Genomic DNA, 27,523 nt, shown 5'->3' on the forward strand with positions numbered 1-27,523 from the left:
CGCAAATGCTTTAAAATGGCAACCAAAACCTGAAAGACGAGGAAGAAAGCGAAAACTACCATTCGAATGGATAGAAAAATAGCCAAAATGGCAAGGACTCAGCCAACAATCAGCTCCAGGAAGATCAAAGAAGGTCTAAAGTTACCTGTGAGTACTGTTACAATTAGAAGACGCCTATGTGAAGCCAAGCTATCTGCAAGAAGCCCCCGCAAAGTCCCACTGGTGATTAAAAGACATGTGCTGAAGAGGTTACAATTTGCCAAAGAGCACATTGACTGGCCTAAAGAGAAATGGCGCAACATTTTGTGGACTGATGAAAGTAAGATTGTTCTTTTTGGGTCTAGTGGCCGGAGACAGTTTGTCAGACGACCCCCAAACGCTGAATTCAAGCCACAGTACACTGTGAAGACAGTGAAGCATGGTTGCGCAAGCATCATGATATGGGGATGTTTCTCATACTATGGTGTTGGGACTATTTATCGCATACCAGGGATCATGTATCAGTTTGAATACATCAGAATACTTGAAGAGGTCATGCTGCCTTATGCTGAAGAGGAAATGCCCTTGAAATGGGTGTTCCAACAAGACAACAACCCCAAACACTCCAGTAAACATGCAACATCTTGGTTCCAGACCAACAAGATTGACGTGATGGAGTGGCCAGCCCAATCCCCGGATCTTAATCCAATAGAAAACTTGTGGGGTGACATCAAAAATGCAGTTTCTGAGGCAAAACCAAGAAATAGAGAAGAACTGTGGAATGTAGTCCAATCATCCTGGGCTGGAATGCCTGTTCACAGGTGCCAGAAGTTGGTTGACTCCATGCAACACAGATGTACAGCAGTTCTCAGAAACAGTGCTTATACAACTACATATTAATTAAGTGATTCAAAGGAAAGGAATATCTTCAAATATTTTTCAGGTTATATAGTGAATGTTTGAGTTTGTAAAGAAGAATACAAACACTGCTATTTTTTTGAACAGTCTAATATTCACTTTTCCTTAATTTTTTTAGAGGAACAACACAAATTTGATATATTTTTCTTCATGTTTTGATTTGGAATAGAATGTGTAGTGTTCCCAATGCATTTGTGTGTATGGAAATAAAAGCTATTAGAAGGATTTTGAGTTTTATTCACTTTTTTCAGCACACTGCTATTATTTTGAACACAACTGTATGTAAATATGTAACAAATCCATTTCAGCAATGGAAGCCCCATATTTCTACCCTTATAGATTATTTGACATACAAAGGTGGGGGAAACCAGGATCCTTTAATTGAAGAATACAAAAAATGCATCTTTATTGAATGTACACATTCAATAAAAGGTGTAAAATAAACCAGATGATGAGCCAGGCCTAATCCAGAAAATGCTATGACTAGTGGCGATGCATCAGTACTTCTCATGGTAGCCTAAAATGGGAACAGGAGCCCCTCTCGAGAAGGCCACTTAACAACTATTCACTGAAAGGGGACAAAGTACAGTACGTTTATTTAGAGTGCACCACTGCAAGTTGCTAGATGCAGAGGAAGGATAGAAAAGAGAAGACAAATAAAGAAGGAAAGAATAAGAAAAGGAAAAATACATACAAAGGATCTGATTTCACAAGGATATGGAAGTAAAGGGGGGAGAGGTAAAGGCTGGGGGGAAATCCATGGGACCTGGCCATGCGTTTAGTTCCATTGTTGGTTATATGGACAAGCTAAAGTGAGAGAAGAGAGCGAGCAAAGTTCATGTAACTATTATGGTCTAGCCATGTCCATATAATCTAGCCAGGTCCATATCTTAAGAAATTTTTCATAAGTGTCATTGAGTATTGCAGTTAGTTTCTTGTGCACCTTAATAATGGCCAACATTTTCTGTTTCACTTCTGAAAAGTTAATAGAAGGTTGTTTCCATGCTTTAGCCAATGTTTCTCTGGCAGCCAAGAACAGAAACTCTGCCAATGTTCTTTCATAAGTAGCAGTGTTTCTCAACCTTTTTTCAGTTAAGGCACACTTTAAAATTTTGGACGGTCCCAAGGCACCCTTTAAAATTCTTGACAGTCTTAAGGCACCCCATTCTAAAATGTGAAAAACTATTCTAATAGTTTTATATAACTCAGCAACATCCACACACGTAGGATACCCAGGTGATTTATTCTTCCGAAGCAAATACACCTTTGCACATTGGTAATGACTAGTATTCCAATGTTTCTCTTCTCCCTCAGTTTTTCTCCATCACTGAGCTAATGTGACCCCAGCACTGACAGAGAGGGGCAGGAGAGGGTCAAACTAGGATGCCGTGCAGGCAACTGACATCCGCCTTATCAATTGATGATGCCATTGGTTGTCAGGACGCTTGCAGCTAGAAGGTCGTAATAATGCACAATGAAAAGCTGTGGCTTTGCATAACTAAAAGGCAGGCTTGTTCCACCCGCTGGCTTGTATACAAGTCTTGGGCAATTTTTAGACATTTTGCCAAGACACCCCTGAAGAAACCTCAAGGCACCCTGGTTGAGAAAGGCTGCTTTAAAGGACCATCTCAGCAGGTAAAATAGGACAGCTCCATAAAGACAAATGCACACCAAAGCACATTTGTGTTTTATTTATAAAAGTAAATAGGGATAAAATACATAACAAACATAGAGAACAAGTCAAGCTACAAATTATAAAATGTACAGTAAAAATCCAAAGCTCTTATATGAATGATTTCCCTGAGTCAATATATTTGCAGTTCTGGCAGCACTGCTGCCTCTTAACATTTTCTATATAAAAACAGTTCTATAAATTTCATATATACACAAATATTTTTCTGGAGCAAGTGTAACAATACACATGAATATTCAATGTGTACTTCAACATCAATTGCTGTGCCATAAAAATCATTTTCTTCTTTTGTTCACACACTATAGAGCACAGTTTGGGGGGGAAAGTCAAAGATTAACACCATTCATCTTCTCATTTTTCTCTGTGTCAGACATTTCCATATGATTGAATGCAGGGTTATCGGTTCCTTTATCCTCATGGAGATCAGTATCTTGACGTTTCCAGTTAAGCATTTCAACTTTCTCTTTCTGCGGAAAGTTATATACAGACAAAATGAACATATGAAATCCATAAAAACAATAAACAATCCTATTTTTAGTTTTCTCATGGGAAAAAATATATTTTGTTAACTTATTGAAGAGAAGTCCTTATACAAGAATCTTAGCATAAAAGCATTTTAAAGGTACTTACAATTAAAATAATAAAAATGTTATACTTACCTGTTCTGTGCAACTGTACTATTGCACAGAGTTGCCCCTAACCTCCTCTCCTGGGGTCCCCCACCAGCGATCTGGGCTCCTCCTCTTCTGTGTTTTACCCACATAGCAAACCACTTACTATGGGAGCAGACGTGCATGCTTGATTCCGAGCCAGGCTGTGTGTGCCTCTAGACACACACAGCACACACATTCCTGCCCCCACTCTCTCCACACAGCATTTGATTGACAGCAGCAGGAGTCAATGACTCCCTTTGCTGCCTCAGTCCCTGTGTGAAGAGGGAGAGGGGAGAGGAGAAGTGCAGCCACCCACAACTGAGTGGGGAGGGGTGGGGGGGTCACACAAGTTGTATACTGTTTCTACCTTATTGCAGAGAATGCATTATGATAAAAAAAAGCTTTTTGGCTTTAGAACCACTTTAAGGCCTCATCCACATGGGCAGGATAAAATGCTGCTTTTTTGCTTACAAATGCAACTCCATTTCAGCCATTATGTCCATGTATATTGTGGCATTTAGATTCATATTTTATAGCAGCATTCAGGGCAAAAAAATGGCCAAAATCTGCATTTGGAGAGGAACTTACTGGCACACACATGCATAAATGTGCACATATTCACGGAAATGTATTCCAGTGGCTAGAACAAATGAATATTATGGCCAGTAGAATGGGTTCAGGCTCATAAGCTTCAAAACGCCATATCCCTGTAAATGCACTTAATTACTTGTCAAAATGGGCATTTTTTACTCTTGATTTTTCTTCCAGCAGAAAGATTCAGCGTAGAGAGAAGTATGTTAATATTTCCAAGTGCATGAAGCCTTAGTCCTAAATTATTATTTCTTTTTAATCCAAACAACTTTTATTGTCAAGATAATAAAGAAAATGGAACAGTACTTACAGAATCCACAATTAAATTTTTGCAACAGCAGGATTACACATAAATAGAATAACCTAGATACGCAGATCCCGTAATGGACAGAATAACAGAAATAGTAAATCAAACAAAACAGAGACCACAAGGATCCAAACCTTTCTTGACAATTCCTTGCTTTTTACTTTTTATTCCTTCCCGTCCAGATGTAAACAGAAATGGGGGAAAGGAACAAAGCCCAAAGCATGCCTTCAAACAATAAAAAAACCCCACATCAACAACAATCTCTGGTTCACATCCCATATAGAAGAAAAATATATTTGAAATATATTTAAAAAATATTCTTCCCAAATATATTGCCATATATTTGAAATACTCCAATTTTGGCTATATTCAATATATTTCAAAGTATATTTCAATATATATATATATATATATATATATATAATGTTGAAATCTGTTTTTATTACAAAATATATGAAAAATATATTTTAAAATACATTTCAAATACTGTATGTCTTTAAAAACACAAATCTACATTTTTGGAATGCATTTACAAATATATGTAAAAATATATGTTATAATGACTTTTTTATGTTACAAAAAATCTGAAGCATATATTTAAAAAATATTTTTTTTTTAAATATATTCTTCAGATTTTTTTAAACATATAAAAATATTAAAAATATATTTTTACATATATTTGTAAATGCATTCCAAAAATGTAGATTTGTATTTTTAAAGACATACAGCATGAAATATATTTTGAAATATATTGAATATAGCCAAAATTGTAGTATTTCAAATATATGGCAATATATTTGGGAAGAATATTTTTAAAATATATTTCAAATATATTTTTCTTCCATGTGGGGTCTCATCAAAAAGAATGGGAGATGCACATGAACTCCCCCAGGGGGAGAAGTGAAGCCACACACCTGATATAAAATATCACACCTGCAAAAGTCGGTCCACTATGAATTGAGGAGGAGCGAGCCCAGGTGTATCCAGCCAACCCTGCCATACCTGCTGGAACTTACGATAAGCATTGCAATGCTGGTAAGTGAATTTCTCCTGCGGGAGTAACAAATTAACATACTCTGTCCATTGCTTACTAGTCGGAGGAGTGTCCTAAATTATTATAATGATGTGGGTTTCCCTAGGATAGATTTGTGCCTTCCCCTTATTTAAAGTATATGTAAACCCAAAAGCCAAAATTAAAGTACAACTCAAGGCTGCTGTATGACATTCTAAAGTTTCAAATCCAGTTACTGTTGTGATGCACAAGTAAAGTAAAAAAAATGTCCTTTACGTCCCCTGACTGAGCCAAATCCTTCTTCATTTGTGTCTCACATGCTCCCCCTCCCAGACACTGTGGGGACAGTGGGGGGGGGTTTCAGCAACAAGGACAGTGCTGTCAGTCAAGAAAGCAGGGTTAAGTGTAACCAAGTGCTGATTGACAATATACAGGCCTGTAAATCAACAGTGACAATGCTGATAGCCATGCCTCCTACACCCTTTTCTTTATTCCACTGCAGTGGAAGCAAGCACAGCCTACAAGAGAGTGGAAACTCTGCTCTGAATTCAGATGCAGTGCAGCATCATTGCCACATTATCACAGGGATTTGCATTAGGTGGATTTCACGGGAGGGATCAACAAGTATTTGTAGGACTATGCAGGGAGATGAATACTAAACTGCAAGTGGAGAGACACTTGTAATTTACTGCTGTAACATATATTTTTTGTATGGGAAGCAATAATTGTGTTTTTAAAGCCTAACAGATGTGGATGGAATCCTGAAGTCTGGGAGTTATTGCTTTGCCTGAACCAATACTAATAAAACATGCTGTCTTCTGTTCCCCTTAAAGCGGAGCTCCACCCAAAAGGGGACGTTCCGCTTTAAGCCTTTGTCCCCCCGCTCCCCATTAAGGATTGGCACCTTTGGGGAGCGGATACCTGAATTTGACAGGTACCCACTCCCACTATTGCTGCGATCGCCTAGGTGATTGGAAGCGGAAGTTGTCCTCCCCCCATAGTCTTCTGGGACATGTGACAGGTCCCAGAAGACTATGGAGCCATTCACAAAGCGCAGCGCTTCTCACGCATGTGTAGTGGGCACCTGGCTGTGAAGCTGCAAGCTGTCACAGCCCGGTGCCCACATTGAAGATGCCGGAGCCAGGGAGAGAAGACGGCCTGTGAAACCAGAGATGGTGAAGACACCTCTAGACCGAGGGACAGGTAAGTGTCTGTATTTTAAAAGTCAGCAGCTACAGTTTTTTTTTTTCAGGTGGAACTCCACTTTAACTATACATCTCTGTAACATGATACTGTTATTCAGTAGGCTGAATTTATAGTTAACGTGGCTGTGCTATGGGGAAATTATAGAGCTACCATTTTCTGGACCACTTTTAAAAATGCTAGTTGCCTGGCTGCCTCTGGTGTCAGTACTAAATGAGTGACGGAAAATGTCAGAAATTATTTTCATGGTATTTATTTCAGACAAAGGGAGAGATTTACTAAAACTGAAGCACTCAGAATATGGTGCAGCTGTACATGGTAGCCAATCAACTTCTAACTTCAAAAATGAAAATTATGAAAATCATAGTGCCCTATAGATATAGATATATATATATGACACTATAATTTTCATATTTTAAGTTTAGCACGTTTATATGAGTATGTGTAAGTATGAACAGCTTTCATTTGAAAAGAAATAGGTGTAATATAAGGGGATAGAGGGTATATTGGGTGTGCAATAATTCACACAGTGCTTCTCGCAAGGTTACACTTTGTTATTTGAGCTTCTAACTTCAGCTTGTTCAATGAAGCTTTGACAATAAAACCTGGAAGCTGATTGGTTTCTATGCAGAATTGCACAAGATTTTGCACTTTAGTAAATTTCCAACACTGACACCCAAGCATGAGCACAACGACCAAGGAAATGACAAATCAAAAGACAGTTTAGCAAAAGCAACCCCCCATATTTACAATCATTTAGGTCTCATGCACACAGGACGTTTTAAAAACGCTCTTGTCAGCAGCATTTTGGCAGATAAAACATTTTTACAAGCTCTTAGGTGCATTTACAGGAGTCAAGCTTTTGGGCGTTAAATAATTTAATTGGCCAGGATAATAATTTATTATGGAAATTAATTAATGCGCAAGCACTAAACGCGCCTAGCATTAACACACGTTTATGCGTGTTTATATGTGTCAAGCGTTTTTTTTTGCCAAAATGCTGCTGCTTCTTGACGCACTAGCTCTGGATATTTTTTTCTACTGCCACTAAAACCTGCTAAAAGTCTATGTGTGCATGGACACATAGGATAAAATGGAGGGGCATTTGGAAGCAGTAAAAAAAAAAAAAAAAAAACCTGACGCCTGATGTGTGCTTGAGGCCTTAAAATTGAATATTCAGATTCATATATAAGATTTGTGCATAAGGCCATTCATGTGAAAGAAAGGTAAATATGTAATCATACTTAAAGCTGAGCTCCACCCGAAAGGGGAAGTTCCACTTTAAGGGCTGCTCCCCATTAAGGACTGGCACCTTTGGGGGGCGGGGGGAGCGGGTACCCGAATTTGACAGGCACCTGCTCTCACTTCCGGTCTGATCGCCTAGGCGATCAGAAGTGGAAGGTGTCCTCCCTCCCTGTAGTCTTTTGGGACATGTGACAGGTCCCAGAAGACTACAGGACCATTCATGAACTGCAGCGCTACTTGCGCATGCGCAGTGGGTATCCGCCTGTGAACTGAGACTGAGGGACAAGTAAGTGGCTGTTTTTTAACCACCTACCGTCCGGCCGTTTTATATAAACGGCCGGACGGTGGCACTGCAGGGTCGGGTGGCCATTTTATAAATCGCCTCCCCGCACCCTGCTTGTGCGTGCTCCCTGGGAGCCCGCAGCACCGCGATCAAGTGCCCGCTGTGTCCTCCGGACACAGTGAAACACCGATCATCAGACGGGACCTCTGTACGAGGTCCCGGTCATGTGATCACTGATTGGCCAATCAGTGATCACATGCAAAGTACTAAGCATGATGTCACTTGTGACATCATTGCTTACTACGTGTGAAATCTGTGAATGATCACAGAGGTCACATGCTACAAGGCTATTCACAACAGCCTTGTACCATGTGACAAGCTGTGACCAATCACAGCTGACTCAGTAGTTCTCAATGGCTGCAAGAATGCAGACAGAGAGAAAGAGAAATGATTGCTTTTACATCCTATATGGGTGTAAAAGCAATCAGTGTAAAAAAAAATAAAAAATCTTCATCACCCCTCACAAGTAGTACAGTGTCACACTGTACTGCTAGGGTGACAGTATGTAAAAAAAACCCAATAAATAATAATATAAAAAAATAAAATAAAAATGTTTAAAACTTATAATTTTTGGTTATAAACTAATTTGGCTTATTTTTTTTACTAAAAAGATAACGGAATAAATTTTGGCCAAGATTTATGATGAAATATTATTTATTTGCAAAATTGTATAAGAAAAACACTTTTTTTCAAAATGTTTGGACTTTTTAATTTACATAGCAAAACAAATTAAAATCCCAGCGATGAATAAATACCACCAAAATAAAGCTTTATCTGTCTAAAAAAATTCATATGGGTACAGTGATGCATGACCGTGCAATTGTCATTCAAAGTGTGATAGCCCTGAAAGCTGAAAATTGCCCTGGACAGGAAGGGGTTAAAAGTGTCCGGACAGGAAGGGGTTAAATGTCAGCAGCTACAGTTCTTGTAGCTGCTGACTTTTATTTTTTGACAAGGTGAGTGGAACTCCGCTTTAAGTCCTGGTTCCCACCGGTGCGACTTGTCATGCAAATTGACAGTTTCAAATCGCATGACAAGTCGCACCCTATTGTCCGTAATGGAACCGTTCAAATCGGTGCGACTCTGACTTTGTGGTGTCGTAGCGATTTGAAATAAAGGTTCCTGCACTATTTTTTCCGATTTCAGGAGCAACTTGCATAGACATCTGTGCATGAAGTCGAACAGATGTCAGCCAAGTCACACCTGAAGTCGCACTGACATGTGGCTTTGAAATCGTGCAACTTCAAGTGAAGTTGTACAATTCCAAAGTCAGCTTTAGTGTGAACTGACAACTTCAAACTGATATGTCAATGAAAGGGTAACAAAAGTACCTTTAGTCATTTACACAATGAACCCTGTTTTTTTTTCTAAAGGTAAGCCCTGTCATGAATAATTTCTCAAACATATTTGAAAATATAAAACCAAATTTGTAAGCACATACCTAAAATAAAGGGAGAGTAGAGGTGCAGCTGATCTCAGGGGACTGATGCAATCTTTGGGTCATTGCTTCCCTACCCTACCATTTTGTTCTGCACACTCCATTGCAGAGCAAACTGAGCCCTTAAGGCCTCCCTCTGCTACCACCAGCAATTAGCAAGCATAGTAATACATTCACAATAGGTGTGCTCAAAACTGTCACTCCTTGGTATATGAGCTATAAATGCTTAAAGTGTTACTAAACCCAGGACCCTGCATTCACTATACATGGTCTCCCACAGTACACACAACATAGAAGTGCAATTATTTTTAGTAAATACCTTTTCTCATCAGCGCTTAGAGCAGTCGTGTGACTTCAGCAGAGCACTGGTTAAAGCTTGTAGAAGGAGTTTTCATTCTGCTCCAGGAGGATGCAGAACTCCTGATCTCTGTCTAGACAGTGCTGATTGGCCCTGTGCTGATCACATGCACTCTCCGAAAAAAAACAAAACCCTCTCTAGCAATACACACTAAACTGAGCATGTGCATGTGGCTACGGGTTTAGTCTGATTAAGTGGACATCTGAACAAGAAGAGGGGCAGAGAAAACAGGATCAAATGGCCTTCACAACACAGAGAAATAACCCCTTTGATTCCACAGTGAGTATAACAAGCATACTTTACTGTATATACAGACTGATTTTGCTGTTGTGGGTTTAGTAACACTTTAACCGCCTCCCACCCCCCATATAAGGCAATGACAGGAGCAAGGCGGTTCTCTCGTTCTGGGAGGACGTCATATGACGTCCTCCCATTCTAACCGCGCATGCGCAGCTCTGGGAGCGTGCAGCGTGGCGATCGGCGGTGCGCTGTGTCCCTCGGGCCGAAGATTTTGGCTCGGTCATGTGATCATCTGTGTCCAATCACAGCTGATCTCATGTAAATAGGGAAATGCCGGTTATTGGCATTTCTCTCCTCACGAGCTGTCACGCTGACAGCTTGAGAGGAGAGCCAGTAATCCGCATTCCTCGGAGGGGACATGTACACTGATCATCAGAGCACTGATCATCAGTGTGCCCTGATGATCAGTGTAGCCCCAGCAGTGCCACCTGTCAGTGTCCATCAATGCCAGCTGTCAGTGCTCATCAATGCCACCTGCCAGTGCCCATCAGTGCCACATCAATGCCACATATCAGTGCCTACCAGTGCACATCAATGCCACATATCATGCTCATCTGAGCTGCCTTTCAGTGTCACCTATCAGTGCCAGTCAGTGCCACCTATCAATGCCAGTCAGTGCCACCTATCAATGCTGCCAATCAGTGCCAGTCAGTGCCGCCTATCAGTGCATGTCAGTGCTTGTCAGTGCTGCCTATCAGTGTCGCTTAACAGTGCCAGTCAGTGCCACCTATCAGTGCCGCCTACCAGTGCCATATATGAGTGCTGCCTTTCAGTGCCCATCAGTGATGCCTGTCAATGCCCATCAGTGCCACCTACCAGTGCCACCTCATCAGTGCCACCTATCAGTGCTCATCACTGCAGCCTCATTAGCGCATATCAGTGAAGGAGAAAAATCACTTATTTACAAAATTTTAAAACAAAAACTAAGAAAAAACTTTTTTTTTCAAAATTTAGCAAAAAATAAAAAAAACCCAGAGGTGATTAAATACCACCAAAAGAAAGCTCTATATGTCTAAAAAATGACAAAAATTTCATATGGGTACAGTGTTGCATGACTGCGCAATTGTCATTCAAAGTGCGACAGCACTGAAAGCTGAAAATTGGCCTGGGCAGGAAGGGGGTATAAGTGCCCAGTAGGTTAGTGGTTAATTTACTAAGCTATAACAATGATTAGTTGTCATAATGACAAAATAACAGGCGCATGACAAAAAAATAATAATCATTATGACAAACAAAACTTGCATTATAGTTTAGTGAATTGAAAATACTGGAGAACTTGCACCTCAATTGATAAATCCTCTACCTATTCTAATTCTAGGTGAGATATTCTAGATATTCATATATCTACCCATGTGTATGGTTTAAAAAAAATCAGGCTTTGTTAAACTGTATCTCTAGAAAAAAAAGGATTAGACCCTCTGTCAATTTTTTATTGCTGTTTGTCACCCTGTTGAGGTACTACTGTCACTGGGATAGAGTAGGGGAAGGCTAAAATGTTTGCATTGTTCCCAGAACAAAAGAAAAGTGAACATCTTCCAATGGGGATGCCTGTTTTAAGGATGGCTATCTTAAAGAGGAATTTCCTTCACTTTTCTTCTAACTCTCAGTTGCATCCCTTGGGACAGGAACTAAAGGAAAATTTCCCCCAAGGGTACACAAAGAGCAAAAAAAGCGGGCAGAGGTTTCACTCTTTCCTACTCTATCCAAAACGAAAAAAAAACGTTTTGGCGAAACATACACTTTAATTAAATGTTGTGCAAGGTGTTACTTACAATGTGTAACACCAATCACAAGTCATCATTAGTATTATGAATTTTAATTGGTAGCTTAGATTTACGTAAAACTTAGAGCTTTTCACCCTTATATAGGCCTTTGTTTTAATTCCTTGTTCCTTATTAGATTCTAATCTCTAATATACAGGGCCTTTGTGGATTTTGTTTGCTTTTGTGATTTGCATTCTAACTTTGTTCGTATAAACTGTCTGTTCTTCATTTGTTACAGACAGTGCTTTGGGATTGCACAATATGAATAAAACATAATAATATTAAGGGTTGCAAAATGTCATAAGTATCTGACTCAGTGTCTATGGGAATGCAGGTATTCATTCATATGCATTAATCCTTGTAATGGAGAGCCTTTGTACACATGAAACACCTACCAGGCTAACATAATAAAGCACAACTTCCATAATTTAGCATCATACTTACTTCTTTTGTCCAACAAGAAGGAATCAAAACCCTGAGATATGCGAAGTCTTCAGTTGTCAGTAGAAATTCTCGATTTACATTTTGCTTTAATCCACCTGCAAGGCAAAAAAGTGCTTTATGTGTAAAACTATTAGGGCTAAATTCTATATCACTTTACACTCCTGAGATCAGTTACGTTACATGTTTGACACTTTTGAACTACTTTGTATAAAAAATAAATAAATAAATATTGTGCTGCCCCAAATAAAATCCTAAAACCTATGCTTTTTTTTTTTTGCAGAAACGCACTACAGTCCATTTACCATGGTTACTCATTCACATCTATGCTTTTTCAGCCGCTGCACTTTTGGAAAGGGCCAGGGACTTTTTTTAAATGCAAAACAGTGCGTTTTTGGTTTAATAGGCTTTAACCACTTCCCGTCCGGCCCATGTATATAAATGGCTGGACAGGAGCAGTGAAGGAGCTAGTTGCCATTCATAAACGGTGCCAGCCATTTTGGACTGTGCACGCTCCCTGGGAGGACACAGCAGAACACCGATCGCTGTATGGGACCTCTGTGTGAAGTCCCGATCATGTGATCACTGATTGGCCAATCAGTAGTAAGCAACATGTCACTTCTGACATTATTGCTTACTACGTGTGAAATCTGTGAATGATCACAGAGGTCAGAGATCACATGGTAAAAGGCTATTCACAACAGCCTTGTACCATGTGACAAGCTGTGACCAATCACAGCTCACTCAGTATTTCTCAATGGCTGCAAGAATGCAGCCAGAGAAAAGGTCTTCATCACCCCCCACAAGTAGTTCAGTGTCACTATGCTGTAGTTTCTTCCGCCAGAACATACATCACCACAGGACGTACGAGCCGGCAGGAGGACCCACAATGTACGGTGCAGAAAATGCATATTCAACCCACCCGAAGGGTCAGATACTTGTACTTGTGGCTCAGAAAGGTAATTAAAGTCACTCTTCTTTTAGAGGATATTATTTTGTATACAAACGACCCTGTGGTTTATGACTTTGCATGATATCTATGTATGTTCAGAACAGCAATAGAAAAAATAAAGTTGTTTAAGGCTAGGTTCACATATGTGCGGGTGGTGCCGCTACGGATCCGCACAAAAATCCGTGCAGCCGCACCACCTGCACAGAGGAATGTGGACCCGTGGGCGGGTGCCATTAATTCTAATGGCATACCGCCCAAATTGGAAATCGCAACTGTACTGGGAACTGAGGTTCCTGTGCGGGCTGCATTTTCAGAAGTGCAGGGACTTCTTCCCTGCGTGTCACGAGGCACTGGAGTCCATTCAAATGAATGGGCTCTCGTGCCCACACAAAACGCGGCCCGCAGGAATGCGGATATGTGAACCAGGGGTGATACCATTCTAAATATGTCATTAGCAGTTGCATCAGCATTATACTGTAACAAAGACCTTACCTGTTAGTAAGCTAACTGTTATTCCCACAACAACAGCAACAATCGTTCCAATTGTACTGAAGTATAGATATGACAGGGAGTACCAGTTATCAGCCAGGTCAGGTCTAGAGAAAAGAAAAAGCACAAACCAACCATCACAAGAATTTGCAGTCAGTTCTGTTCCATGTATGTAAAATGTTACAATACCATTTTTCTTATTCAGCTTCTTAAAATAAAGTACCCTGATGTCCTGTTTCCAACATATCACCAAAGACAAGAGGTTTATTCCTCAATTTAGGACACTGGAGGAGTCAAAAATTATTTGTCTCCTCTTTACCAAGTGTGCATTTAAAACTATTGGTTTACAGTACAAATACAGCCTAGCATTGCAAGGCCATTTACTTCAAACATGACAAATATGTGTAATAAAGTGTTACTAAGCCCACAACCGTAAAATCAGTCTGTATATATAGTAAAGCATGCTTGTTATACTCACTGTGGAACCTAAGGGATTAATCCAATATCTTGTGTAAAAAAGGCTGTTTGATCCTGTCTTCACTTATTCTCCCCTTCTACTGTCTGCAGTCCATCAGCTGATAGTACAGAGCTCTAGGAGTCACTCTGCACATGCTCAGTTTATAATGTATGGGTAGAGGGTTTTTTTTCTTTGAAGGGTGCATGTGATCAGCACAGAGCCAATCAACACTGTCCAGATAGTCAGAGGAGAATGAAAAAACCTCCTACAAGATTAACCAGTGCTCAGCCAGATACTGAAAGAATGCTATATACTCAGGGCCGTGGATAAGGGGGTACCACCAGTCCTCCTGTACGGGGCCCAGGCCAGCAGAGGGGCTCAGGCAGCTGGGTGAATTGGATGTGGGCAGAGAGGGTGATCGGTGTGGCGGGGGACAATTACTGGAACCGATCCCCTGTACGTCTCTCTGTGCAGCAGCTAAAAGTTGGCTTCTTCTCTGGCTTTCAGCTGCTGCAGAGAGAGCCATACAGGGGATCGGTTCCAGTAATACCCCCCACCACACCCATCACCCTCCCTGTGCACCATACGTTCCCCCTGCTGCCCAGGCCCCCCTGTGTGCCCCCACAGTGCTGCCGGCTTCCCTCCTCTCCAATAGTAGCTGTAAGCACACAAAAAGGATCCTTCAGGATTGGGGGAAGGGACCTGTAAATATGTCACATTTACCACCCCTTCCTTTCCTGAATGAACACAATGAGTGATTAGTACCAATCACTCACTGTGTTCATAAGTAAAGCCAAGTAAGCATAATCAACTGGTTTTTTTTTTGGGGGGGGGGGGGGGGTCCTGTCAGGTTGGCTGTATGGGGCACTATGGTCTCTAACAGCAGTCCTGTATATACTGCTGATGAGAAAAGGTATTTAGCAGTTTATATTTTTTAAGATAATTGAATTTCCATGTTCTGTGTCATGTGGAAGACCAGATATAGTGAGTTCAGGGTCCTTGGTTTAGTAACACTTTAATACTTTGTTCCATTTTATGTATACTTCTTAGTCTAAGAAGTATACATCAGACTGTCTTACAATCAGATGTAAATAACTAGTAACATGTAAAACAAAACATAAACCAGTGTACATACTCCATCATTTCTGAGATGGGAAAGAGGGACACCCATTAGCAAAAAGTAAGTAGGCAAGGGACACAGCCATACCGCACCCCCATTATATGGAGAATTAAAACACTAAAATGGTTAGTTAAACCCACAACTGCTTTTTACCCCTAGTATTGCTTAATAGTGGATTTTGAAAGTTACAAATGCAACAGTTTTGAAACTGAATGAAAGTTTTAGCATTATAAATCACTTTTGTTAGATAAATAGTGCAGATTTCATACAGGTATATACATCAGACTAAAATGAGGGTTAAATGAAGAGGAAAGAGGGACAAAGGGAGTTTGATATAAAAGAGGGACAGTCCCTCCAAATCATACAGTTGGGACCTATGCTAGTGTATTCAAGGAGAGCAAAGGAGTATAATAAGGGTTAATTATGCTTATCCATGGTAAAATCATGAAGATTAAATCATTACTATATTTGTGACCCACTGTAAATGCTTAGTGGCCCCCACTCATGCTAACAAGGTCTGATGAATTGGAATGCGGCTGACTAGTGAGGGTGCAGGCTGGGGAAATGTTTGCCCAGACCCAAATCATGCTGCAGAAATGGGAAGAGATAGCCCGGCTGCCGCACACATTGCCCAGCCGGAGTTGTTAGCAGGTAAAAGCAGGCTCAACTCGATTCATCCAAGCCATGCCCCCAACATGTTTTGCTCTGCCCCCGGGGCTTAATCATGGAGGACAAAACATGTTGTGGGCATGGTTTGGATGAATTGAGGTGAGGCTACTTTTACCTGTTAACCACTTGAGCCAGGCTATCTCTTCCTATTTCTACAGTAATATATTTGGTTTGTTTCTAAGAGGTTTCACTGAATACATAACTTTGGCAGTCTCAGCCTGGGCTTCCGCAGGCCAGGTCCCCAAAGAGTTTCACTCCGCCCCTCGGAGCTTAATCATGGTTAAGCCCCATGTTTAAGCTCCAAGGAGCGAGTGAAATGTCTTGAGGGTGTGGTGTGGTGGGAACCCAGGCTGAGACTGTCATTCATTCCAATACCAATGGGTCTGCAAAGATGTGCGGCTTCATGGGATCCATCCTTTGCTTAAAAGTTGCTTGGAACTGAGACAAGCTCCTTCCCTGGCCTGCATTCATAGTGGTGGACAGAGGATTGCTTTCCCTTGTAGCCTAAGCGGCCCACATTTTCCATCACTGATTTACTGTTTATACTTTATACTGCACATTAAAAACACCAAAAAGTATAGAAAAAAATGGACAAATCACTTTTTAACTGACAATGATAGACGTTTGATAAATTCCACAGTCATAACACATTTCTAAGTCCAGCACAACTTTTTTTCTGTTTATAGTCCTAAGTTTTCCCTGGAAATGCCTTACATTTTCTTTTAGCGAAATAGCTGCTTCCTGCTCCAGTGCTCTGTGTTGGCATAGCTGAGTGATGACCAAACCCCTTATCAAGAATGTTCTCACACATCTTTGTACTGCTGAAGAACAGAGGGGTGCATCTGGCCAGGGAGGGGCATGTGTCCAGTCAGATCTGTTAAATCACTGATTGCACTGGATTATACTCTGCTGCCTATTGGACTACAAAATTATATTTAGACCTCCAGCAGAACTGTGAAAGCAGAAAAGTATAGGTAACTGAGGTTGTTATTAAAATGTCTGTCTGACTAAATTTTCTTTTTTTTCGTTACTTCAACTGGACATGAAAAGTAATTTATCATGTTTTAGTGACCTGCCAGTTATGTGCAGTAAATCATTGGAAGAGAAAAAGAATGTCTTCCATTTTTCTACTGTTTCTGTATCAGATGAATGAATTTTGTACCTGCATATGCTAATAAATGTCACTATATGTACCATCTAATTCAGCTACACTGATTGGTATTATACAGCAAGTAATCATGATTAAGAAGCTGCTCTAAGAGCTCTGCCATATCTCCCAAAACCTTCTCCTTAAAGAGTCAATATTGAGTAAGTACACAGCCCTCCCCAAAGTGTTCCTGCAGTGCAAACAAACAGACAAAAGCTTCTGTAGGCCAAATAATAATGCACGTTATTTGCCATTACAATAGTTATTTTCAGACATATCACTGTTATTTTCAGGTCTCATTGTTGAAAATAAAGGCTGTTATGGCAAATCATTTTTATTACGAAAGGTGTTAGTTAACATGTTGGTCAACATTCTCTGTCAATTGACTGCTACTAGGGGTTTAAAACAGAATACAGGCATACCTCGGTTTACGAATTTAATTTGTTCCGTGGGACTTTTCGTATTGTGAAAAATTTGTAAACCAAAACGCAGTTTCCCATAGGAATGCACTGAAAACCAATTAATCCGTTCCGGAGGTCAGAAAAAAGTTAAAAAAAAGTCTTTTATCTGTTAAAAACTCTTTATAAAGTGCACTTTAAAGGCATAAATACTGTACAGGGGCATGATTAAAAATTAATTTGTAAATGCATTGAAAACCAATTAATCCATTTCGGAGGTCAGAAAAAGGTAAAAAAAAGTTTTATCTGTTCAAAACTCTTTATAAAGTGTACATTAAAGGCATAAAGGGACATGATTTAAAAAAAATTTGTAAATGTATTGAAAACCAATTAATCCGTTCCGGAGGTCAGAAAAAAAGTAAAAAAAAGTATTATCTGTTCAAAACTCTTTCTAAAGTGCACTTTAAAGGCATAGTACTGTACAGGAACATGATTCAAAAAAAATTTGTAAATGCATTGAAAACCAATTAATCCATTCGTATTGAGGAAAAAATTTGTAAACTGTGCCATTATTTTCAATGAATTTGCATTCGTAAACCGAAAATTACGTTAACCGAGTTGTTTGTAAACCGAGGTATGGCTGTATGCTTAATTTCTCACAAACTGTCCTGCACATAAATGCTAAGAGCTGTTGTGTACATTTTACAATTCAGCTAACAATCAGCAAGACTACCAGTTTAAATATAACTACTTTATATTATTAAATATATTACCTTATCATCATTACCAATTTAGATTTTTTAAAAACAGTTTAATGCACCTTTTGCTACCATGTAACACATTTTTCAAAATTGTTTTTAATCACTGATAGGTCCAGTTAATAGACTCAAACCTAGGCTGGCCCCCTTATATACAGAACATCTCTATCTTACTAAACTTCTTAGCTCATGTTATAGATATGACACCATCCATGGAATTCATTTTAGCTGGAAAACCTAGATTTAGGAATCCTTATTGAATCAATGAACTTATACATAAATGTGCCAGATCACTTTATAAGGCTTCATGAATACTGGGTGTTTTTGATGCTACTGTTAGGGGTGTCAGACTTTTTTTACTGCTTCTAAACTCCCTTGCATGTTAACCTAGGTGTTCATGCACACATAGGCTTTTAGCAGTGTTTTGTGGCAGGAGAGTTTAGTTGCAGAAAAAAACATTGCCAGCGTGTTCTGGAGTAGCAACATTTTGGCAGAAAAAAATTCTGACAGCTCCTAAACTCTCCTAAACTCTGTTAAATGCTGGTTACCAGCATTTGTTTTCTAAGCAGAGGCCACCGGCATCCCTAATAACTAGTAAATAGCTGGTCGTTAAGGAGCGGGCTGGCAAGCCGTCCGCTGTATCCTTAACAACAGATGAGTCATCAGCTGTCAGCAATTGGCAGCAATAAAATATTGAGAAAATAACAGCGTGGGGATCCCCCCCAATCCATACCAGGCCCTTCAGATCTGGTATGGATTTTAGGGGAAACCCCATGCCAAAAAAAAATGGTGTGGGCCCCCCCCCAAAATCCATATCCCTTATCCAAGCATGCAGGCCAGGAAAGGAAGAGGGGTGAGTGTCCTGCCTTCCTCCTGAACAACCACACCAGGCCACATGCCCTCAAAATGGGGGGGGTACTTTGGGGTAGGGGGGCTCCCCCCAAAGTACCTTGTTCCTATATTGATGAAGACAAGGGTCTATTCCCAACAACCCTGGCCCCATGGTTGTGGGGGTGCGGGGGGTGACTTATCAAATCTGGAAGCCCCCTTTAACAAGGGAGCCCCCATATCCCGGCATTCCCCTTATGTGAATAAGTATGGGGTACATAGTACCCCTGCTCATTCACCTAAAAAGTAGTAAAAGTGAGGAAGAACACACCAGTTTTCAGCAATTTTTTGTTGCCTACAATTGTTTTGTTTACACTGCTGATAGCTGATGACTCACATGTTGTTAAAGATGTAGCGGCTGGCTTGCCAGGCCTACTCCTTAACAACCAGTTGGTTGTTAAGGACTCTGGCAGCCCCGCTCCTTAATGCTATTAAATGTAGCTTACACACTGTGCAAAACCCTGCTAAACTTTGGCAAAAAAGCTAAAATAATAGCATTTTTTTTATCCAGGTTTTTTTTAGCAGTTTTTAGCTTCTAGTGTGTTTGAAGCCTAAAGATGAAGTAATAAAGAAATATCACATACCTTTCCCCAGCTTCAGCTTGAGTTTCTGACAATATACCAGTCACTGCAGGAAGTGCTGTTGTTAACGTCCAGTTAGTGTCTACAGTGCTGAAATTGCAGCCCTCTGTTGACAGGAATTTGGGTAGAGTTCTTATAGGCAGAGGAGGGTAAAGCTGAGATCCAATACCAACCCATAACGAAATTGCAAAACCAGACAAGAGACCAGTCAACGCACCCTGCAATATGTAAGAAAGCATTTACAATATAATTCCAGACAAACCTTATTTTTTTGTAGATAGAGTTTTGAATTTAGAATTTACTGCTTTTTGTGTACCCACTGGAGACATTTTTCACATTCCCTGCCCATGAGATATGACAGGAAGGGAGAAGTAATTTTTCCAAAGTGAGGAGAAATTCCAGCTCTGACAAAAGTCAGTGGAATAAACATGCCAAAGTTTCTAATCCTTCCTTTCTAACCAAAAATGTTAAAGTACATTTCAGGGCAAAATAGAAAATATAACTGAATGTACACATTCAGTACATTTCTGCAATACATGCTCATTTTCTCATGTTTCTGTACTATGGCAGATGGATTGGGGACAGTACAAGAAGGGGAGGATCGGAGATGACAGGATTCCTTTAAAAATGTTGCAAGTACAAATAAAATACCTGTTGATCTGCCAAAAACGCAGTGGGGTTGATTTACTAAAACTGGAGAGTGCAACATCTAGTGCAGCTCTGCACAGAAACCAATCAGCTTCTAACTTCAAGTAAGCTTTGACAAAAAAACAAGATGCTGATTGGTTTCTATGTAGAGTTGCACCCAATTTTTTAAGCTCCAGTTTTAGTAAATCAACCCCATAATGTTCGTAAATTCCTGTTTCAGTCCCTTTGCTGTTCTGAAATCCCAAGCAGCATTGTTTGCCCTGCCTGATGGACTACAGCACTCCACCTTTCCCCAACCTCTCTGTCCTTCTCAACAGGCAAACATTCATTTCTTTTCCAGCAAAGCAATGCTGTTGCCTTGACTCCCATGAGCCTTCCTACACATGTTGAGGCTGAATTACTAAAGGATTTGAGAATGTTCAGCACAATAAATTGTGAAAAGATCCATGTGAAAATCTAGTGAAAAGGAAATCACTGATTACTTATTTAACCACTTCATGCCCTTACGACGTACCTGTACGTCCTCAGGTTGAAGTGGTTGTACCAGGCTCATGGCTGCAACTGCAGCCATGATTCCCATAACAAAATTTTCATCCAGTGATTGGCTTTACTGTAGGAGTGATCCCAATGACTGTACAGCTGCCTTTTCACTTCTACGCCGCCCTTCTTGGGCTGTCTTTTACGCAATTGGGAAACCCCATACAGCTGCCATTAGGTATCCTGGAAAACACAGAGAGGAGGAAGGTACATCTGTACCCATCCCCCTCTGTGATGTAAAAAACCAGAAGCAACAAGGATTTGGTCACTTTTGGTTTTGGTTTGATGTTTACAAGCCATTTTCAACTTGTAAAGCATCTAATAAAACAGATATTTATTTGATTAGATGCGTTTAAGGGCAGCAGAGAGATCTGGGGTCTACTAGAGACTTTTAATACTGTCTAAAAGAGACAGTATTAAAAAATAAATAAATACATTTTTTTCAAAACGTTAAAGCATCCCAAACCCCTGTACTCACTTGTAAATGCAAGTGCATACATACAGTACGTCAAACAACAAACGACGATGTATATTTTATTATCCATAGGTGATGCTTTAAAAGCCTTTACAGGCTACCACTTTAGATTTCCAGAGGAGGTCTGGTGCTAGAATTACTGCCCATGATCTGACATTCGTGGCGAAACCTCACGTGTGGATCAATTGCTGTTTGTTTGAGTGCTTTCACCTTTGCATGCAAGCACATGAGAATGGTCAAGCAGGAGATGTCTGGCTAGGTTTGAAAATGTCAGTGGAGCAGTAGTCACCTTCTGATCTGATCCCTGACCATAACCTGGCTGTGAACCCCTTCCCACACAAATAGGTTATACTTACTATGGAGTTTGTAAAGGGAAAGAGGATTCCTAGAGAAAACAGACCTAGCAAAGGTCCCCCCACCATACCGAAGATGGAAAGAGCAGCCTGTAAACAAAGAAGCAGGATTAATGGCATTGCAGATGTAATATTCATCTTCATAATACAAACCATTGTGCGATTTATTACTTTGTTTGAATCCAGCCAAATATTTACAGTAAACATGACTGTTCTAATTATATTTGCTTGGAGGCCCTCAAATAACCTCTATTTCAAAATGATCATCTTTCTGTTTGTTCTATTTATTATGTGCTATGTTAATGAGCTAAGATTTTTTATTATATTCCTGTCTTTTCTAGCATAATCATGAACTATACAGAAAATTACACAACATTGAAGGACCAATGAACCCAAAAGTGAGTTAAAACCAAGTTTCTTGTTCCTGAGGACAAGATCTTGCAGCTTGCAAGGCCTTTCCTAGATTACCTGAGTATTTTGAGTGTTGTCACCCACTTTGTATTTTAGAACCTTAAAAAACTTAAATATCACTCAATTTTTGTAATGTTCCACAAACATAAAGGTGGAAAGTGTGAATACAAATGTGCTAATTAAGTTGATACTATTAAAAGATTTTCTTTTTGAGGTCAGAGATAAACATTCTGTTTCTGACTAATCGTTCCAGGTGGCACATATGTTTTTTATCTCCAGTATTTGCATAAATGAGGATTACTGTAATGAAATAAGCTCAGTGATGTTTTTCTATATTGTGTAAGTTCTGATTCACTACCTGTAATAAGCCACCCATTAGGGATGCCAAGCCCGCCATGGCAATACATATCGCACCATACAAGAGACCTGTACAAACAGAAGAATAAAGAGATAAGTTAAAACCCTGATACTCAATTGAGAGAGAATTAATCGCATTTAGGAATGAGTAAATTACATCAGAAAACAAATATTTTAGTGTGAACTATACAATTCAGTAAATTACGAGTTGACAACAGTATGCTACTTTAAACAATTCCTAGAATCTCTTCTTTGTTTTTACAGTTTGTGATTTTCTTGCAGAATTATTCAACTATGGCTTAATATCATCATACTTGTCCCTTTGGAAATCCATGACAGCTTGGTTTCACTGAGGGACTTGTAGAAAGGTTTCACAAGGTCTTCCACTGTGACAGCAGCTAAAGCATTGATACTGGAGGACACAGTACTGAAAAAAAATTCAATATAGCCATAAATATGGTATCTCTTTAATTTTTATCTGTTCAAAAACATAAAAACTAATGTTACATTACATTCAATCATTGACTATAGAAATATTTGCCATATTGGCACATACTGTAAGGCACTTAACTGTATGTAAATGCATTAAAGTCTAACTAAAGGCAAACCTTTTTATTCGCTTTGGACAGAGTGGAGATTATTATTATAATACAGGATTTATATAGCGCCAACAGTTTGCACAGCGCTTTACAAAATAAAGGTAGACATTACAGTTACAATACAATTTGGTACAATAGGAATCAGAGCGCCCTGCTTGTTAGATCTGGAGATGGATTAGAAAACCTGTTTTTATTTAGTTTTTATTGTCGTCTGTCCCCATTATGGAGATTCTCCCTCTCTATTTGTCCTGATTACCATTATCACTGAAAGTGAAAGTAAAAGAAAATCCCACATTTTGAGTTGCCTCCAGAAAACGAATAGAGGGGAAATCTCTCAATGTGGACACTAGTTCTGGTGACCTGGGGGGGGGGGGGTCCAAGGGATTTCCTTAATTTGCAGGTTTATCTTTAATAATAGTACAATTATTCCAAATGGCCCTAGATAGCAGTTACAAACAACTTCCATGTATTTTCATCTAACTATGTAACATGAATGAGGGACATTTAACACAACTTAAATCACTCTGATAATGCTAGTATCTTGAAATTGTTTGTTAGGGTTATGCTCAGTGATGGAACCCATTCAGCCCAATGAGATATCAAATTTTAGCAGTGAAAAGAATGAGAGATGGTTTTTGAGTGCCCGTTGCTATGCATGCACAATGCTTACTACTGTAATTCTAATAAAATAAACAGCTTTTTGTCCAAAGATATAATGTTTGACTTTGTAGATCACGTAACTAGAGGAACCTAGCAACCAGCGTACTTAATTATTCATACGGTAATAACCAGGGCTTTTTTTTTCAAAGTATAGGTGCAGGAACTCTCCCCTTGTCTCCGCCCCCTACCCACCTACAAGCACCATCCTTTGGTTTCACTGCCTACCCACCTACCAGGTGAATACAGAACCAAGTATCATTTTGTGGTGTTAAGTAATTTGTATGGAATTTGCTAATGATAACATAAAAATCAGTAAAACAGATCCCCTGCTGCCAGCAAACAAAGCACCTCCAGAAATAAAATACCCCCCAGAAGCAATAGACACACTCCAGCAACAAAAGACCCTGCCAGCAACAATAGATCTTCCAGCAGCCAGCAAAAACAGACCCTTCCTTCATCAAGAGATCCTATCCTCCCCGACAACAATAGATCCTCCAGCAGCCAGCATCAATAGACCCTCCAGCACACTCCTTGTCATTACATACATCCAGTGCTTGAGTTGCTGGAACTGGGTTCCCCTGTGTTACCGCTGCAAAAACATCCTAGTAATAACAGTTGACAAATACATGGGAATTCAAAGAACTGAACATACAATATATTTAGTTAGGCCATATATGTTTTGTAAATATGAAATAATAACACATGATAAAGAATGTCCTAAAAGTGTAACAAAAGGCAAACGTTTTTTAGCCTTGGATAGAGTGAAGAGAGATTAGAACACTTATTCATTGTAATTGCTAATAATTGCATGTAAAATCCGACAGGTTGGTTGTACTCAAGTTGATTAATTGATCAACTTGGGTACATTCTGCCTGCCTATACATGGTTCAAATCTCGGCCGGTCCCTGCTGAACTGGTTGAGATTCAAACCATCTATGACCGGCTTAAGTATATAAATCCATACATTAATAGGACATGCAAGATGGAAGGTGGTAAATGGAATGTGATTTACCTTAAGGTTCCACTGTATGCACAGGCAACAAACAGTCCTGGAAGTCCTGGATAGTCCCGCAAAATGTCAAGGGAAAGGTAAGGCATTAGCTGAGAAAAAAAAATGTAACATATTATTATCTTTTGTTCACGTATTCCCCTTTGTGCCCGAGCATGGATATTTTTCTAGGTGAAAGAGAACTGTTCCACTGACTAATGCTGGAAAGTTTATTGACTATATAACAATTAAGCTGAGCTGAGAAAGATCAGAGCTACAATTACTAATTAAAGTGGTTGTAAAGGTAAAAAGCTTTTTACCTTCATACATTCTATACATGAAGGTAAAAAAACCTTTAGTCTGCTGCTCCCCTCCAGCCCCCCTAATATTTACCTGATCTCGATCCAGCACTGTGGAGGGGAGCAGCGGCTCTCCAGATTCTCTCCCTCCTCATTAGCTCAGGCACAGTTGGAGGAGAAAACAACTCCTGCTGTTGTTGATCACAGCCAGTGTAGATGAAGAGGGGTGGGACTAAGCCCCACTCTGTGTGTCAACGGACACACAGAGCGGGGCTTGAGAGCAAGCATGCACAAGTGCCAAAATAGCAAACGCCTTGCTATGGGGGCACTCAGTGGGGGGGTAGAGAGGCACTGACTGGAAACCTGAGAAGAGAAGGATGCTCTGTACAAAACCATTACACAGAACAGGCAAGTATAACATGTTTGCTAAAAAAGAAAAAAAAGAAAAAAAACACAGCTGGTTGGGACACTTAAGGGAGCACATTTATAATGGAGAATCACAAGGATTTCTGAGGACCTTAGTCAGTGATTGGCAATTAACCATTTGCCCTCCAGAGGATTTCTGACCAGCCATTTTTGCGTTACAGCCAGGGGCGGACTGACCATTTGGAAACTCGGGCACTGCCCGAGGGCCCGGGGTCAGTAGGTGGCCCCATGAGATGCCCCTGATACCTTTTTCATAGGCTTTTTTGAGTTTGGGCAAGGACACAGGGGCCCCATGATCCCCTATTGCCCGGGGGCCCCATGAGTTGTCAGTCCACCCCTGGTTACAGCGCTGTGTTATTTTAACTGACAACTGCACGGTCATGCAATGCTGCACCCAAATTAAATTTAGGTCCTTTTTCCCCACATATAGAGCTTTCTTTCAGTGGTATTTGATCACCTTTTTTTATTTTTTGAGCTATAAACAAAAAAAAATGACAATTTTGAAAAAAAAACAATATTTTTGTCTGTTTGCTATAAAACATATCCAGTAAAAAAAAATTTTTAAATCAAATTTCTTCATAAATTTAGGCCAAAATGTACTCTGCTACATGTCTTTGCTAAAACAAAAATCCCAATACATGTAAATTAATTATGTGAAAGTTATAGCATCTACAAATGGCGGCATATATACTGGAATTATTTATTTTTATACTAGTAATTGTGGCGATCATCGACTTATAGCAGGACTGCAGCGAGCGTTCTGACACTGGGTGCAAACTGACTAACTGCCACTGACATCCCAACTAATACAGTGATCAGTGCTAATAAAAGGCACTGACTCTGTACTCATGACACTGGGTAGGAAGGGGTTAACATCTGGGGCGATCAAAGCGTTAACTGTGTGTGGTTTTACATAATGTGCTGTGCGTTTTACTAGGGAAACACACATGTCTCTCTCCTGTCCTGTCTCCTGTCACATGTCTCTCTCCTGTCAGTGTTAATCAGCGATCGACAGGTGGTGGCGGAGAATCTCCTGCCAGGACCCGGTGATTGATATCCGTAGCCGCCAATGGCAGCACGGGTAGCGTGGCGCGCACGCTCCCCCTACCCGGAAATGCAAATCACGTATATATACAAGACTTTTTGCAGCCCTGCCGCCCTGCCGCTGGGCAAGTGGGAAGAAAAGTAATAATCTTGTTCACTCTATGGACATGTTTTCATGTATTGTTTTGGACTATTATGGTGGTGTGGTTTCTAAAATCTTCTGGAGATTTTATTGTAGTGCTGCATCTAAAATTTATGTAACATATAACTTATATATCACAACTGAAAATGTATTACTGTTTCTCAGTTTTGGAGGGTGATAGACAATTACAGTATTAAAGTAGAACTATAAGGCAAAAAACTTTAAGGATAGCACAAGAGAAGGTTATAACCCTGTCAAATTTCTTTTTGCCATCTGTGTCCCATAGGGGAGATTTCCCTTCACTTCCTGTACTATGGCCAAAACAAGAAGTAAGAGGAAATCCCTGGAAATTAAGGGAATCCCTTGTGGCCACCAGATCATTAGAACTAGTGGAAGATTTCCCCTCTATCACTTTTCTGGGCACAACCCAAAATTTGGAATTTTGTTTTACTTTCACTTTCAATGGCAAATAAGACAAAAAGAAAGGATGAACCTAATAGAGGTTCTAATCCATCCCCACTTTATCCAAAACTAAAAAAAAAAGTTTTGCCTTTAGTTATACTAGAAGGAAAGAAATGTATTGAGGTGCAGCTCTATTGGGTTTACTATTTCTTACCTGATCTGGAGCTGACACGAATTTGGCAGACCATGGATCGCAATCCTTGTATATAGAGTACATGGCCAGTCCACTTAATACTGCACAGGAAAGGATAGCCCAAAGTCCTACCAGATTCACGTATAGGGACCTGCATTTACACAGAGATATGAGACATTTAATGCAGAAATTCTGGACTATATTTAATACAGTGTATTAATTTTTTGAGCATATGTGTTTTAAGTCACTTATTAAAATCAAATTTGAATTAAGTTCAAAATACTAG

General features: G+C 39.9%; 1 protein-coding gene across 1 annotated transcript in view; it reads right to left on the bottom strand.

Annotated features, from left to right (window-relative positions):
* Positions 1-2,547: 2,547 nt before the first annotated feature.
* LOC149471215 (sodium-coupled monocarboxylate transporter 1) overlaps positions 2,548-27,523 on the bottom strand; it is a 33,156-nt gene continuing 8,180 nt past the window's right edge. Inside the window, exons 7-15 of the mRNA XM_089652736.1 lie at positions 27,259-27,388; positions 24,756-24,844; positions 22,799-22,911; positions 22,486-22,553; positions 21,720-21,806; positions 19,707-19,921; positions 13,689-13,792; positions 12,248-12,342; positions 2,548-3,057 (exon numbers count right to left, since the gene is read on the bottom strand). Coding sequence (XP_089508862.1) covers positions 2,917-3,057; positions 12,248-12,342; positions 13,689-13,792; positions 19,707-19,921; positions 21,720-21,806; positions 22,486-22,553; positions 22,799-22,911; positions 24,756-24,844; positions 27,259-27,388 — 1,042 coding nt within the window. The 3' untranslated portion in view covers positions 2,548-2,916. The remainder of the gene's footprint in view (positions 3,058-12,247; positions 12,343-13,688; positions 13,793-19,706; positions 19,922-21,719; positions 21,807-22,485; positions 22,554-22,798; positions 22,912-24,755; positions 24,845-27,258; positions 27,389-27,523) is intronic.

This window comes from Staurois parvus, unplaced genomic scaffold (assembly GCF_062004578.1).
Source record: "Staurois parvus isolate SC_StPar_1 unplaced genomic scaffold, SC_StPar_1.0 ptg000025l, whole genome shotgun sequence".
Classification (NCBI taxonomy): Eukaryota; Metazoa; Chordata; class Amphibia; order Anura; family Ranidae; genus Staurois; species Staurois parvus.